This window comes from Exophiala viscosa (genome assembly GCF_022695815.1).
Source record: "Exophiala viscosa unplaced genomic scaffold EDD37scaffold_8, whole genome shotgun sequence".
NCBI classification, from domain to species: Eukaryota; Fungi; Ascomycota; class Eurotiomycetes; order Chaetothyriales; family Herpotrichiellaceae; genus Exophiala; species Exophiala viscosa.
Window position 1 is genome coordinate 1,033,863 of NW_026944360.1, and position 15,427 is coordinate 1,049,289.

At 51.1% G+C, this 15,427-nt stretch overlaps 9 protein-coding genes across 9 annotated transcripts; 5 read left to right on the forward strand and 4 right to left on the reverse strand.

Moving 5' to 3' along the window:
* Positions 1-79: 79 nt before the first annotated feature.
* Positions 80-1,592, forward strand: EDD37DRAFT_635611 (uncharacterized protein). The gene is made up of 2 exons (XM_062816924.1): positions 80-667; positions 718-1,592. The coding sequence occupies exons 1-2, from the start codon at positions 164-166 to the stop codon at positions 1,387-1,389; spliced, it is 1,176 nt and encodes a 391-aa protein (XP_062668561.1). The 5' UTR covers positions 80-163; the 3' UTR covers positions 1,390-1,592.
* Positions 1,593-4,204, reverse strand: EDD37DRAFT_635613 (Bromodomain-containing protein). The gene is made up of 4 exons (XM_062816925.1): positions 3,941-4,204; positions 3,098-3,696; positions 2,825-3,038; positions 1,593-2,775 (listed from the first exon to the last, which is right to left on the reverse strand). Exons 1-4 carry the CDS (start codon positions 4,025-4,027, stop codon positions 1,804-1,806), a joined length of 1,872 nt encoding a protein of 623 aa, XP_062668562.1. The 5' UTR covers positions 4,028-4,204; the 3' UTR covers positions 1,593-1,803.
* A 335-nt stretch (positions 4,205-4,539) lies between these two features.
* On the reverse strand, positions 4,540-5,964 carry EDD37DRAFT_658731 (uncharacterized protein; the record flags this gene model as incomplete). Its single annotated transcript, XM_062818999.1, has 2 exons — positions 4,540-4,629; positions 4,651-5,964. The coding sequence occupies 2 exons, from the start codon at positions 5,962-5,964 to the stop codon at positions 4,540-4,542; spliced, it is 1,404 nt and encodes a 467-aa protein (XP_062668563.1).
* A 1,361-nt stretch (positions 5,965-7,325) lies between these two features.
* Positions 7,326-7,799, forward strand: EDD37DRAFT_651940 (putative cell cycle regulatory protein Cks/Suc1; the record flags this gene model as incomplete). The annotated part of the gene is made up of 4 exons (XM_062818411.1): positions 7,326-7,417; positions 7,466-7,610; positions 7,660-7,718; positions 7,766-7,799. The coding sequence occupies 4 exons, from the start codon at positions 7,326-7,328 to the stop codon at positions 7,797-7,799; spliced, it is 330 nt and encodes a 109-aa protein (XP_062668564.1).
* Positions 7,800-7,826: 27 nt separating this feature from the next.
* On the reverse strand, positions 7,827-8,942 carry EDD37DRAFT_484665 (thioredoxin-like protein). Its single transcript, XM_062813270.1, has one exon. It carries the CDS (start codon positions 8,796-8,798, stop codon positions 8,166-8,168), a length of 633 nt encoding a protein of 210 aa, XP_062668565.1. The 5' UTR covers positions 8,799-8,942; the 3' UTR covers positions 7,827-8,165.
* A 348-nt stretch (positions 8,943-9,290) lies between these two features.
* Positions 9,291-10,542, forward strand: EDD37DRAFT_484717 (uncharacterized protein). The gene is made up of 2 exons (XM_062813272.1): positions 9,291-9,715; positions 9,792-10,542. The coding sequence occupies exons 1-2, from the start codon at positions 9,400-9,402 to the stop codon at positions 10,337-10,339; spliced, it is 864 nt and encodes a 287-aa protein (XP_062668566.1). The 5' UTR covers positions 9,291-9,399; the 3' UTR covers positions 10,340-10,542.
* Positions 10,543-11,303, forward strand: EDD37DRAFT_484718 (uncharacterized protein). The gene has a single exon (XM_062813273.1). It carries the CDS (start codon positions 10,746-10,748, stop codon positions 11,154-11,156), a length of 411 nt encoding a protein of 136 aa, XP_062668567.1. The 5' UTR covers positions 10,543-10,745; the 3' UTR covers positions 11,157-11,303.
* A 461-nt stretch (positions 11,304-11,764) lies between these two features.
* EDD37DRAFT_484709 (uncharacterized protein) lies at positions 11,765-13,126 on the reverse strand. Its single transcript, XM_062813271.1, has 2 exons — positions 12,903-13,126; positions 11,765-12,846 (listed from the first exon to the last, which is right to left on the reverse strand). The coding sequence occupies exons 1-2, from the start codon at positions 13,021-13,023 to the stop codon at positions 11,783-11,785; spliced, it is 1,185 nt and encodes a 394-aa protein (XP_062668568.1). The 5' UTR covers positions 13,024-13,126; the 3' UTR covers positions 11,765-11,782.
* A 730-nt stretch (positions 13,127-13,856) lies between these two features.
* On the forward strand, positions 13,857-15,243 carry EDD37DRAFT_484807 (class I glutamine amidotransferase-like protein). Its single transcript, XM_062813274.1, has 2 exons — positions 13,857-14,049; positions 14,114-15,243. The coding sequence occupies exon 2, from the start codon at positions 14,260-14,262 to the stop codon at positions 15,139-15,141; it is 882 nt and encodes a 293-aa protein (XP_062668569.1). The 5' UTR covers positions 13,857-14,049; positions 14,114-14,259; the 3' UTR covers positions 15,142-15,243.
* The last annotated feature ends 184 nt before the right edge of the window (positions 15,244-15,427 follow it).

Genomic DNA, 15,427 nt, shown 5'->3' on the forward strand with positions numbered 1-15,427 from the left:
GATGTGGGCACGTGAAGATCGACTCCAATACGTAGCTGCAGTCTTAGGTGGGTTCGTTGCATTACCGTTAGTTCATATCGTACAGACCTGACTTTCTTCACAATCACCTCCGCATTCAATCAGTTGCCAGCATCCTACAGCTCATCCAGAGCTGGCAACAGGAATGATGAAATTCCTCACCGCCGCGTTGTCCTGCGTAGGGCTACTGCAGTATGTCGCTGCTCAAGGCGCATATCTATACACCGTCGACCGCAAAGTGATGTCCTCATCAACGGCGATGATCGACTCCGAGATGGCGAGCGCAATCATCTCCAGAAGAAGAGCCCTGACAGAAGACCGATACCTTGGAATAACCAACGAGATGTTACTGCAAGACATCGACGCATACGGAGGTCACCAGGCACCGCTTTTCGCGAATGGCAAGAAAACCGACGCACCAGGCAAATTGTTCATAAGAATAACAGGAGTGGATTTGAAAATCAATGATCTTGATGCAGCCATGCCTGATCTATGGATTCAGGAGCCGACGAAAGACCTTCTTACAGACTTCAAAGCTGTACCAAGCCGACAAGAGAAGGATAACATCTGCGAGTACATCGTACCTCCCAGTCTCAACACACCAAATGCTCAGGGAGTGGAAGTGGTTTTTTCGTATCCTCTGGAAGACGTACGTTTTCATAGCTTTCAGAGCAAAGTATGAGCTGACTGTCATGCTAGGAGAAAACATGCCTCGCCGCCTCCGAGATCCCAAACACCCCCGTCATTATGACCCTTCACGGCTTCCTACCCAGCAAACCCTCAGAGGCCAAGTCGAAGCTTGGATCTCTGATCCGCATCCTCAAGCACTTCTCCGCCACCGAAAACGTTGAGTCCACCCTTCTATTCCTCCCATCGAAGCTCTCCGCGCCGTCCAAGAGCCATCACAATCGCGCCCGCGCCGCCCAAGAGACGGAAGAAGAACGCCTCGATCTCCCATCATCGACCGCGGCGTTGGTGTTCGACACACTAGCATCGTCAAACGCCTCCGACAACTTCACTTTACCATCCGTGATCCCACAGTGCTTCTCCTCGCAATCTTCTTGCCAGAACACCACGAACTTCTGCTCCGGCCGCGGCAACTGCTACAGAGCACATACCAACTGCTTCAAGTGCCGCTGCGGGACCACGATCGCTCACGTGAACCAGGACGGCACGAAGAAGACCACACAGTGGGGTGGTGCGGCATGTGAAAGGAAAGACATCAGCATACCTTTCATCCTCTTCGCCAGCTTCGGCATTGCCATGACAGCCTTGATTTCAGGCGCGATAGGTATGCTTTATAGCATGGGCAGTCAAGAATTGCCGAGCGTGATTGGTGCTGGTGTGGCTGGGCCGAAAGCTGGCAAGTAGATTCTCGGAGCAGGGGAGGATTCATCTGTTTGTTGCGCTGGGTGGAAATCCTGTGCTGCTCTAGAAATGCGGTAATGAAGCTCTGATGTCTCAACACTGTGTGGTCTGTCCGCTTCGATGTATTGTATAGATGTTACTCTTATCATGCTGGACCATCAGGCCTGGGAATATAAATGAAATGCAATGGGACTTGAAACAAGGATTAATTTGTATTTTCTCCTGGACACTGACATTGTGACCACATATATCTCGAAAGAAGCGGCTCCTCCAATACCACTCATGATCCCCTGAACAGCGAAAAGAATAATGCTCATGCAATTTGATTCGCAGTACCAAGGCTTCCACAAGAATTAAATGTGAACTGGGAGATTTCATTCCCCCTAAACACGCAATCAATCGACCGGTCAGTAGTGACTAGGCCATCTGCGTACTAATATTGACAATCATGGTACACTTCTCAAAATCGAACTGCAACTGCGGGCCGGCATAATCCTTCCTCTCACCGTCCTTCAAATCCGCCAACACTTCCACCGACAGAGTATTCTCTCCAGGCGCAAGTTGGAAATCGTACGCACCCGCGACCGTCGAGTTTGGTTCCCGGAAGACATGCATATTATGCATGACAATCACCCGATGTCTCGTGCGCGATTTGAACTCGGGCGTCGTGAGAGGAATGATGCGAACGTCGCGATAATTGTAAGGCAGCGTGATAAACGCAGACGTTTGTGTTCGTGCTGCTGATGCTCGCCGCGTGAGGTTCCATTTGGGATCATTGGGAGTGTTCGGGTTGGTCATGAAGATGACAGACCCTAAAAGTGCTGAATCCAGACCTTTCCCTGTGTCGCGGTACTGTCGCTCGAAAGGTATTGGGCTCGAATCGTAGGCGTTTCCACGAGTAGTTTGCGGTGTTGCTGACTCGTGGCTGCGGACACCGTTCGTGAGGGGTGCTCCAGGTGCCGGAGTGTCCATTTCCCTTACAGGCGTTGGTGCCGACACTGATCCAGAAGGCTGAGGTGTTTTAGAAGATAGTTGTGGTTGAGGAGTGCCTGTCCCGTCGGCTTCGGTCATTGTGGCGTCTGGTTGCTCTGCAGCCACCGACACACTACGTCGAACACTGATGGCAGCATCAGAAGGCGCGGGCGTGGAGCCATTGACTTGCGTGCCTCTTGAACTTGCTCGGCGAGCTCTGTTCAGTGCTTCACCCATTTCTTCTTTCTGCCGTTTGAGCGAGTCATTGTCTACCGTGCCTCCAGCTATATTCGGCGTCGGCGTGGATGACCCCAGCTTCAATTTCAGAGCTTTCGGTTTGGTTGGCTGAGATAGTGATAGCTTGAAGTTCCTTCGTGGTGCTGCACCGAGCGATTGCATGGTATCTTCGGACCAGCCCTATCAAAGATCAGCAAGGCTGGGAGTGGTAATTTCGCGACACACGTACCTCGAGCTTCTCGGCCATGCTATAGATGTCTGAGTCCTCTTGATTGTAATCCTTTGCATTATCCCAGATCAGCCGCACTTCCCTTGCAAGTGCATCCCAATCCTGAATTGCATCGCCTTCCACCAGATCTCGCACATCTGATATAGAGGTGGGCTTCTTGATGACTTTGTAATAGTCGGGATAATCTTTCTTCGAAACCCTCTCCTCGAAATTGCTGCATTGTAGCGTCAGTTCATGCGGACTCGGGGCCACGGAATAATAGAGGAAAATTACATGGCATCTTCTTGCTCTGATAACTCCTTGAGGAAGTTTAACTGGTCCTCTTTCAAGTTGGTCTTCTGTACGCCAGGAGTTGACCTCGCCTCGCTCTGGCGCCTCTTGTTTGAGAAGATTAATTTCACCTTTTCGGTTGGCACGGACGGTTCTGAGGGAGTCGAGGTGTCATTTTGCTGGTCAAGGTGATCAGGTATGGGCGTTGGATATGCTCGATAGTCTGACCGTAGATATGCGGGATTGTGTTTTGGCATGAAATTGGACAGTGCCTTGCGGATACGTTCTGCATCCTCAAAGATGTTGGACTTGTAGTGGTTGTAGTCCTTAGCATTTTGTACCATCCGTTTCAAGTCCGACTCCAATATTTCCAGATTCTCATATTCCAACTTCTTCAGCCGTTCTTCTATCATATTCAAAGATAGCGGCATTGCGGTTGCCTGATAGTAATCAGGGTATTCATCCCTGTCGGGCAGATCGATAAAATGGACGGCGACATTGCGACCATTCTTGTCTTGAGACTTTTTGAGCGAGCTGATGAGTTTCAGTCCGATTTCAGTTGTGGTTTCTGGACTCTCGACATCAGGGAAATGCGTGTCCTGCTGACAACAGCGGAGTTAGCAAAATGGCTAAGAGTGCACTGCTCGCGGTGGACGCAGTGGTTCGGGATGGATGCACTCTGCGCCGGGCATGCGCAGTACGAGCGTGCCCATAATTTTGTATAGGCTGATGAGGGTTGCGCTGCACTGCGCTGCGGGGTGTTGTCGCGGCGTCGAGTGCAGCAGTGGTTGTTGGAAGTTGGGCGTAGGGAGGTTGTCAGGAAATAAATGGGCGTGATGGACTTACGTCGTTACGCTTGCGTCGCTTGGGATCTGGCGTGTCCGCAAAGTCGTCGGGCGAGCCTGCAGGGCCGCTTCTGCGCTTCGAACTCATGTTTTGGGAACCTCTTAACTTTTCGACACGGGGAAGGGATTCGGGGTTTGCAACACTGGAGGCGTCCACATCAACTGTAATGAGTATGACTGGAGTGAGAAAGACTCGTTTACTCCACTTAGATCAACTGCAAACGCATTGTACAATGTGGCGGGCTGTTTTGCACATCAATAATCCTTCCTATTGATCTAAATCGCATACAAGACGCAGACGCGACAATGCGCTACAAACTGCAGGAAGGGCTGCACGTGACTTTGGGGTTCGATTACATAATTCAGCCTCACCATCAAGGCTATGTCTAGTAGTGACTGGTGACAGGCTCTAACTACCTAGGTATGATGCCTCCCAGCATCTTATGCTATCCTCGTGACGTTTGATGCATTCTGATGATACTCATTCTGCCGTTTGTTCTATCACTTCGAGCCTGAAAACAACCCTCACCTGCAGTCCGCAAAGCGCTAAACCGGAGGTTACATTTGATACATCTATGCAATTTCTCCCAAGGTCAATGACTAATCAGCCTTGACGCGCTGCCATGCGACCAGATCTCTAAACCTCCCAAACAACTTGTCTCTCGATCCGCTAAGCGCCTCTCGAACCATCTGCATCGCATTGCTGAACACCACGTACGGCACACTCGCGTAAGGATCGCTTGCCAACCCTGAAGCCAGCCTGCGCATGTTCCAGTAGAAGAACTGTATTCCCAGCCCACTGCCGACCACTTTTGCAGGAATTAAGTTAGCGAACCACAAGCCGCGGATCTGGTGCGACATCGCGAGTGCCTCGTCGTCTGGGATCTCTGGGTTCAAGATGATTTCCCTGGGCAGCGAAGGTTCCAGGACTGCGCTGCGTCCCAGCCCAACCAGCTGGCACAGGCCGCTTTCCACGGCAATGGCCATGCCGTTTCTGCTTCTGAATCCGCCGGACAGCTGTACCGGGATCTTCGGGTGCAATTCCATAACACGCTCGGCGAATTCGGCGTAGCATGCTTCGCGTGCCAGTGTGCTCGCCCGCTTGGGCGCCTTGTCCAAACTCTTTTTGTTGAAACTGCCGCGTAGTTTACAGGACGTGCTCTCGGCGTTGCCTCCGCTGATCTCGACGAAGTCTACCATTCCGCATTCTAACAGCCACCTCACCTGCTCTAGTGCTTCGTCTTGTGACAGTCCGCCCGCGTCGGCATCCATATAGTCGCCACTGTTCAGCTTCACGCCCAACGCGAAGGGTGGTGGAGCCACTGCCCGCATCTCTTCAACAAGCCTTCTCAAGAACTTCATTCGCTTTTCGGGAGTGCCTCCATAATCGTCCGTTCTTCTGTTCGTATATGGTGAGAGAAATTGCGACACGAGAAAGCCGTGCGCACCGTGTATTTGCACGCCACTAAAACCTGCCTCTTTCGAGACGTTTGCTGCTGTCACGAAGTTCTCCACAGCTTCATCGATCTCAGCCACGGACATCTCTTTCGGCGTACCGAGCAGTTTATCTAACGCCAATTTGTCAAAGAAGCCGTCGCCCATCTTTACAGGTACGGCCGAAGGACATAAGGCGGGCATATCAGAGGGGCGTACTCCTGCGCCGGCGGGAGACATGCGTCCTGGATGGGCCACTTGCACGACGACTGGTGTTCCATTTGCTTGGCCAATTTTTGCCCACTCTTTCCACTTGCTTATTGTAGGTTCGAGAAGTGACTCGCGCCGCGTAGTCACGTCACCGGCAACGGAGAGGAAGCGTAGGTCAACTTGTACTTGACCTGTCAGAAGCATGCCGTATTGGGCAGAACCCCAGGTCTTGTACAGTGTGCGAAACTTCTCCACGGGCGGATCGAAGTAGGGTGGTTCTGCGCAGGTCTCTTGCATGGGACATTTAATGAGGCGATTCGGAAGAGTCAGCCCGCATGGAAGAGTTACCGGTTGAGAGAGAGTTTCGATCGAGGGCGTCATTTTAGCAGTGGACGTCATCATGTTCGTTAATATGATAGATGTTTGGCACAACGAACGACGGGGTAAAATAGAAGAGCATCAGAAAAGAGAGAGGTGCAGAGAACTGGTTGAGGTTGACACGAGACTGAGACAGGGTGATGGCGGAGATGCTGATCACCTTCGACTGGGACTCACCTAACGTCTTTATCATGGGTAGCTGTGCAGCAACGGCCTCCCTAGGCCGAGGCTTGTCCTTGCAGGGACACCTGCGGTGTTCCCGCAGATAAGCAGATGAAGCGGAATCGGATACTGTAGCAGGAAGGGCAGTTCCCAATGTGGCTGTCGATCAGTACACCACTTTTTGGAATTGTGATATGCAGGTTGAGATGGCGAAACCACAATTCCCGATAAGAATTGACTTTGGGTACGGAGAACAACGGCCGACTGACCGACTAAGATGAACCTGCCTGCCAGTGCCTGGGGCGTCCCATGACGCCAGAGCAGTGCAGCTCCGCGGATGCACTTTCGGGTCTCGAATCTTGGGGCTACCACAGGGAGAGGCAATAGGATAGCCCTGCGCAGTCAGAAATGTCTGAAAGCCAGGCATTGTGGCATTTTGCGGGGAACAAAGGGTCGATCCGTGTTGATGGCCAGGGAATTGCCCAAGAGCATGACCTAGTACTGTACATGCTGACTGGGTTATCCGCTAACCCAGCATGTCAGGATTAAAGAGCGTGGACATTCACTGCAAAAAGTATACTGAGGTATACTGAGGCAGGCCAACGTGAAGAATAGAATGAGATCTTGACCGGCAAGGCCGGGCAAAGATGAAGCACGATCACGATCACGTGGTCCAACCCCTCGGCTCTCGCATCTTCATGGCTGGCCGTTGAAAGTCGCGGCGCGGATGACGACGCTTGGCGGTCGGCCACTGTTGTGCTTCACGCCGCCGCCGCCTGCGCTTGCCGGCTTTGTGTGTGTTTACTTGTTGGCGGGACTTTTTGATCCCCTGGATTCGATTCGATCGATCTGTTTTTCCACAAACACAACACGGCATCTTCCACGCACACTCGACAACTTCATTAACTTGCTTGAACAGCCCATCCACGTTCACTGCCCTCTACAGACCCCTACAGTTGCTCTACGTGAGTCGTCATCAGAACGTTAGGCCATCGAACATTGTTTACCTCTACGCGATCAAGAGCACGAGACCCGTCGAACTCGCCCGTCTATTACACGCGCCGCAGTTCCATCCTCCGGCCCTGACTTGGTTACAGCAAGCACTGCATATCATCTTGCTCTGCGGGCACTGAAGTCGCAGCGCCTCTTTCCCCTCGAAACACTTCGACTTCTCATCCAGCACAATGACAGACGGAGTCGACATGTCGAGGCGGAATAAGAAGCCCCGATTATTGCATGAGAATGAAAGGGCGCGACTTGAGGAGTTTATCGACTCGATTGGCTATTCAGCAAGGTAATGGAGCCAATGACTTGGTCATGGGAGATAGTTGACCTGGCCCAGATATTCCGATTCCGAATACGAGTACAGACATGTGCAACTTCCGAAAGCCATGTTAAAGGTGATTCCGCGAGACTACTTTGACGACTCCAAAGGTACTCTGAAGCTGCTGTGGGAGGAAGAATGGCGCGGATTGGGCATAACTCAGGTTCGTGGACATGCTCCATCGAAAAAAACTTATACTGATGGCTGGTCAGAGTCTGGGATGGGAACACTACGAGGTGCATGAGCCTGAACCACACATCCTTCTCTTCAAGTATGTCCATTCGCCGACGTCTTCGTCTCTTTGCTAATTTGTATCAGGCGTCTTATCGGCTATCAGCCTCCAGCTCAATAGAAAGAGGTTTTCGCTCAAGAGCACACGGCCAGGGCAGCATTGGGACGGCGTTCTTCTATGTTGAATCCGGAAAATGTATTCAATTGTGCATTCAGCGAGCGTGCTTGATACAACATTTTGTATGTCTTCGACGAATCAGCGCCTGAGGGCCAGGAATTTAGACACCAGAAGTTTGGGAGAGGTCTACTCAGGTTTAGTATAGCTATGACACCTGTCGCACCACAGTTCAATTCGAGGCATCCTCTCCGACCTGGAAACATGAAAAGTCACAGATGCGGTCTTTGGCTAGGAAATCCAGCTTCTCTGAAAGAATCAGTTGGTTTCAGGTTGTCGTATCTTGCGGATGATATGCAATCCATGCGCTGCTTACGTGGCATTCTTCTGCAACCACTCTTCCCACTGCTCCACGGTCCAGCCACTACTGATACTCCGCTCTTCAACTCCATTGAACAGGACAGTTGGAGTGACATGTACACCAGTAAGTCTGTTTGCCTTGACCATGAATTTCACATCGTTCGTGACCTTGTTACCAATGTTTAGACTACCGTCCGCATCGGGCTTGTCTGGTACCACAAGTAGGTCCAAAACGGTTTTCTCATCAATGCCATCCACCGATCCAGCCAATTTGGCGAGCCTCTTGTAGGTATTGTTGCGGGTCTCGTCGACGACGTTAACGTCAAAATACTCTGTCTGATGCTCGAAGAGTTTCTCTGAGAAAGCCCAGAATGATTTGGGTGCTGTTTGCAGGACTGCGGCTCCAGCCTCATGGACTAGTGTCGAAGACGGATGCCAGGGCTGGATCTGTTGTCTGAAGATGACACGGATGCCGGGCTTTGTATACTTCTTCTCTATCAGGGGTACAACACTCTTGTAGAAGGTCTTGAATATCTTTGCGCTGAAGGGACAGACATAGTCCAGAAATAGCTCAATGGTGTGCTTCGCTTCATTATTCGATGCTGAAGCCAACAACTGGCCAGAGAATTTTGGAGGAAGAGCCATTGTTTTCGATGACTATTAATGGATGCAATCGGTGTCAAAATCAACTCTGTCCTGGACCAGCCAAAGTGTGAGAGAATGTTTCAACGTTGTTGACGGTCGATGTCCGGCGTAGCAGCAACTCATGTAGGTATATCGTGATTCAGCAGATTCCGTCATCGGACTGCTGAATGACAACAACCAGTAAGAGGACAGCATTGTTTATCGGGTGAAAAAGGGGTAAAAGTCACGAGGTGATAACACAAATAAAGATGTGTGAGCAAGCTTCCGTCATCTCTTTCAACCTCATCCCAAACAATATCTGAACTCTCGAGACCTGACCTTGTTCCACGTTGAGCGGGGCCGCCCTCTCCCTCGCGAAGATGATATCGTTGCCCATTGACATATTGACAGAATACTGCAGTCGCTCTTGTCGCGCAGGTAGGGTACTGCAAGATGGCAGTCGCGTTCATCAGCCGCAGACCGCAGACTGCGAGCCACAGATTCCATGCTTTCTACCGCATACAACTTCAATATACTTGTAACAAGGTATCCAGCATCCTCATTGTTCTGGTGTCTTACCTGCTACAATTAAGGTGCATTATTTGATTGCGGTATTCTCAAGATGTCGTTCTTTCTGGCGTTTTGTCTCTTTGTGGGTTATGCGATAGCGAGGCTCGATCATATGCGTCTCTTATGTACTGCCTTACTGCATGCCATCAAAAATTTCCAGGCTCCCTTTACTGCGAATTCGAAGCAGAAGGTCGCCTTCCAGCGGCGGTCTCGAGTGATACAGACGAAGAAGCTGTACCTTTTTCTGAAATATGTCAATGAGGTGGACACCCCAGAAGCACTTAACAACCTACTCACCTACGTGGCCTACCCTTATTTCATCTTTCTGGCATCCATTGTATGGATTCTCACAATCAGAAGAAACGAAAGTACGCAGACTCAACATGACCACTATCCCAGAACAGACCTCCGATTGCCGAAAACTGAGCTGACATTTGACTGCAGTGAAGTGGGATCCCCATGGCCCCTTGGTTGCCGAAATCAGCTCATCCTGGTCGGCCGCAAAGATGCGAACGTTAAAATTCCTGGCGGTCGTTGTCGGATCGTTCAGGTGGAGGGAGAAGCAGACTGCTCGTGCGGATGTCATTCCTAACAAGACTCTTGCGCTGTACATTCGGCAGGCTTCCTGGCAGCAATCGGGTACGGAATGTCTACTGTGCCACAACTTGATCTGGACCAAGGAGAAAGTACTCTACCTGCCCTGCCCCAAGTGGCATATATTCCACAATGACTGCGCGAAAGGATTTGTGAGCACGCAACGACGATGTCCAGTTTGTCACGAGATGGTCTTTGGGAAAGATGGCAGCCCGCTGTGTTTGCACACCGGCAAGACAACGTCTAAGAAGCAGGCAATGGCTAAGAACACTGCTCCAGAAGAGGACGAGCCCCCAGAAGAGTTGATGGAGGACGACACGCCTAGCAAGAAGAAAAAGAAGCAGAAGAGGAACAAGAAGATTAAGAATATGAACAGGCTACGGAGGCGTGGTAAGTAGATCAATGGGACGGTCCATGGATGAATTCTGCGAGTATGTTTGGACTTGGACGCGGAGACACTCTTGGAAAGGTACCACCAGTCTGATGCAGAGTTTGGAAAGCAGATAGCCGGTCTTTTTCGCAGCTTCAAATTGGTAACTGTGTCCATGATCGAGCAGTGTGTATGGCACCTTCCTCGGCCTGAAAGTCATAAGCATTGGCTCTTGCCTCAAGAGTGTTAAGCAAACCTACTTCTTCCTTGTTCCATTCTGCAACTTCAATCATCTCTCTTACAATCCTGCACTGTTGCATTCGTTACTGAAAACAGTCGCTACGCACGTCGAGTATGACCTGAAGAGCTATTGTCATCTTCTTATCGTTCGTTGATATATTCCCTTACTTCATTCGTTTTCAGGTCTCGACAACATGTATTCCAAATACTCCATCATGGACATCCTCCCACCAGCAGACAGCCTGTCACATCTTTCACAACTATGTGTCTCGCCATTCATAACAGGGCACATTGAGAACGGCACAGAATTCGTCCTCGGTTTCAGCATGTTCGCACTCTCTAGCAAGCTCGAGCTCATACTCAAACAATTGGAAAAACTCCCTATGATGGACAAGATAGTCACGTCAGACGCCTCTCTGGCTCGCATCTTCATGAGCGTCGCACCAGTCTTGAGCGCTCTCGCAATTCTCGACATTCAGCGTCTCACACGCCATAGGTCCATCGACGCCATCGAGGTCTCCAGAGTCGTCCCTGACCCAAAACCGGGCAATATAACCATCACTGGCATGACTGTGACTGCTACCTTATTCACCTGGTTCACTTAGTTGCATGTCCTCCGAATACTATGGGCAGTCGACAGCGACGGAGTGACGGCTACCTATCTCCTGCTACTATTCACGCTGGAACAATATCGAATGCTGGAAGTGCAAGAAGCCCATATCTTCGACACAGAGGAGAACCTCCTTCGACCCTGTCCTTTGAGTATAACAGCGTACAGCATGAAGAACGATGACGAGACAGCTGAATGCTCCATTTGTCAATATGAGGGAATTGGTCAAGGCGAATGGACATACAGACTCGACTGCAAACACCGATTTCACCGGTAGTGCCTGTTTGAATGGCTGGAAGGCAGTGGGCACAATACCTGCCCGCTTTGTCGAAATCCGATCAGAGGTGTTTCTTTGCCGCAACTTCCTGTGTGCCCTTCAACACATTACAGTCCTGGAGAACCTCATGCCCCGCGGCCAGATGGCCTTTCCCAGTCATATCCTGGCTGATGTCAGAGTTTGAAGATGGCATGATCAAGAGCGTATTTGATGTTTTTGTATTTCTGGGATGGAAGGGAAAAGTATGGTCTTTCACCACAGCAACGTTGAATTTTGTACATTGTTTGAGCCCAGCATTGGCGAATTAATTAGACAATCCCAATCTTTCTGTCATGGTCAAGAACTCAAGCATCCTTCTGAGCCCGTCCTCCCTGCACATCAGCCATCAGTTTCTGGATCGTTTCCATGAACTGTTTAGTGTCTGCACTATGATAAGTCGCGTTGTTGTTTAGATTGCCAGCGATATGGTTCAAGAACGGCAGCTTCTGCTTTTTGACTTCAGGATAGTTGCCCTTTACGTAGGTGTCAGTGAGGCCCTGACGCTCTTCAGGCCGCGAGGCGAGATCATCGAATGACATATCCCTGGGTTGAATATCGACGTTCTTCCGCTCAGTGATCTCGTCCGCACGTTTCTGCGCCATCTCCTCGGCCAATCGAATGACCTCTATCTTCTCCTCCTCAGACTCGAAGCGCGTGAGGTACCCCTTTACGTAACGATCCGCAAGCTGTCCGGGCGTGTCGTAGCCGTGCGGGATGCGGTGTGCCAGCCATTCAATGCGCTGCTGGACCGTTTCTGTCAGACCGGTGCTGGAAAGGGGCGTGTTGGGCCAGTCAGCCCTCAAAGTCTCGATGGACAGGTCCTTGCCTGGGATGTGGGTTATTTCCTCTGTCGGGTTCGGGGACGGGTCGATGACCGTGGCGATTTGCTTGGCTATTATTGCTTCGGTGTTCTCGTGCTCATTTTCATCCTCCTCTTCTTCGGCCTGCTTGTTGGCGGCGCGCTGGTTGCTGCGGCGAACGCGTTTGTCGGTGCGGTTGGGCGGTGGTCCGCCTCGGCCTAGACTCTGAGGTGTGCGTTGCGCGGATGATGGACTTGTGCTTCGTGGAGGTCCTGAACGTCGAAGAAGGAGTTGGCCTGGAGGTGGTCTTTGGCCGGCGCCTGCGCCTGCGGCTCCGGACTGTGCGCCGGGAGGTGTGCGTCGGGGAGGAAGAGGAGTTATTCGAGGACCTGCGGCATTGGGTTGACGTGGCTGTGATGAGCCGGAACTTGGTTGGCGTGGATATGCTAGGCTGGGATTTTGTTGGCGGTTGTCTTCAACCGGTGTCCTTCGGATCTGGAATCGTGGTGCTGAGCCGGCAGGTCGGGCTTGAGGAGAACCAGCTGGGCGTTTCGGCGGAGTTGAGTCACCTGAGATAATTGTTAGACTGTGGGAACGAGGATCAAGGAAGGAAGCTTTGATTTACCTTCGGCGCCGGAGATCTGGGAGGTTGAAAAACTTCTGGCATTGGCAAGCGACGAGATGGAAGGGAGTGTTGGTCGTGCTCTGAGACCAAGTCTCGCGCATCGTGAACAGATGTGCTCCATGGCGATATTGGTAGCTGCGTTCGAGATGAGCTAGCAGGAGATGTCGGAGAATTTGGGCATTGATGCTTGAGAGTTGAGCTTCAATGGGAAACACTACCTGACACTTTGGGATTTGGGCTTGGCGGGCTTATGTGGGTCTTCAGCCTCGTGCAGCCTCGTTTGACAATGTCCACGATTAATGCAAGAACATGTTGCCCCTACCTCCAGCTACATCAGACCACTAACCCTAGCCAGGCCACATGGCGTGAGTGCTGTTGAGCGTGTGTTGCCACCATGGCGCTTACCCAGGCCATGCATGAGCTTCACGTTGGCCAAAGGGATGCATCTCACCCAACCAGGGCAGAACGAGTCTAGCACTCTTGAAGATGAGCATGATTCTACTTGAACAACTTTCGTGCGGGAGGAAGCGAATAGCTACATTAAGCGTAGAGCTGCTATAGACTTCGAAGTCACAATAAATCTTCACGTGGTTACGGGACAGGTGGAAATGCATTGTTTCCCAGCCAAGCTCGGTGACGAGAGATGACCGCAACAAGTGGTTGATCAAGAGAGATATACGTAGGCTGACAAACTTAGAAGGCACAGGTATTGCCAAGCCGCCAGGCGCTCCTTTTTCTCAGAGCATTGATCCTCGTAATCTACCTTTCTTGGATTCGTTCCAACAGATCGTGGACATGCTCAGCGGAAGGATGGAACCTTAAGGGCACATTGGTTGTTCATCGAATGGTTCGCTCGACGATTTTCAACGTTTTCGGGATTGATTGCTTTGGACAGACACTCTGCCAGAATGTATCGCCTGGAACGCCTGCCCATATATACCCTGCAACTGCCTCTAGCGGTCTAGGATAAGCAATTGAGCTGACTAACTTTTGGTAGCGCGTGCGAGTGTCAACCATTCTCGGTCACAGCTTCCACGATTTGGTGGTGCTCATAGGCGGGCCAGCACAGAGAGAAAGTAGAATTCCTGTTACACTTTGTTAACGCAGCAGATCACGATCGATGCTTGATGACACCCCGGGACCTTTTGTAAGTCCGGAAATGTCACCAATCACAAACGAAGCTTCTCTGCAAAGTTGACGTCAGTCATAAGGTTCTCTCTAGGTAAAGCTATGGACGGTGGAGGCCAGAGCACCCGCCGGCAGGTTGGAAAACTGATATAAACGTCTTCCTTCCGGGCACAATGCTGGACGACACTTGTCAGATAACTACGTTGACTTTTCGATATCTGCACTCGCCATGTCTGAACAATCTGATCGCGCCCCCGCCCCGGACCAGGCTGAGTCTGACGCCTGGTTTCCCTCACCATATTCCCTCACGCAATATGTGCCTCCGAAGACTGACTTTGACGGTGCGGATTATCCAAATCGTTATGACGGTGGCAAGTGGAAGATCCTCCTGATTGCAACACAAGAGAGGTATCTCCAGATGGCTGGAGGCGAATTCTTCTCTACTGGTAACCAGCCTGTCGAAATGCTCTTGCCAGTACTCCATCTCGATGCAGCTGGTTTCGAGGTCGACATCGCGACCGTCTCCGGTGATCCCGTCAAACTCGAGATGTGGGCTTTCCCCAAGGAGGACGAGGCGGTCAAAAAAATATACGAAAAGTATAAGAAGAAGCTCCGGCAGCCGCTTGATCTGCAGAAGGTTTGGGGTACTGGATTCACAAAGGAAACGCCATACATCGGAGTCTTCGTTCCTGGTGGACATGGCGCTCTCAACGGCATACCTTCGTCGCCCACGGTGGGGAACGTTCTAAGATGGGCCGACGCAAATCAACGTTATTTGATTACACTTTGCCATGGACCAGCGTGTATGTTGGCTGCCAACATTGGAAAGCCTGAAGGCAGCAAATTCATCTACGACGGTTACAAGATTGATGTCTTCCCCGACTCGCTAGACTCCGGAGTCAACATCGAGATCGGGTATATTCCGGGAAAGATGTCCTGGCTTGTTGGCGAGGAACTGCGCAAGCTCGGCGTCACTATAATCAATGAGAAAATGACCGGCGAAACCCACCGTGATCGCTATGTCCTCACAGGCGACTCGCCACTGGCCTCGAACAACCTGGGAAAGCTAGCCGCTGGCGTACTCCTCGACGACGTTGCCAAGCGTTCTTGAAGTGTCTTTGACGGAGGTCCAGAAATAATACACCCTCATGGGTATGATCCGGAGGAATCCATGTTGAACAAGAACTGGATTTGTCCAGAGGTAGTTTCCACTAAAAGCCGTATCTAGTTATACCATGATGTTCGACGTATGTGGGGGTCTCGGCTTCATCCTGTCATATCGGCTTCCGTAGCATGCTTCCTGTGCTTGGTGTATCATCGTGTGCAGAGAATACCCTGTCGGGCAATACCACTGTTCCGGAAAGTCCAAACTGAGAAGAGGTTTTGATGAACTAAGG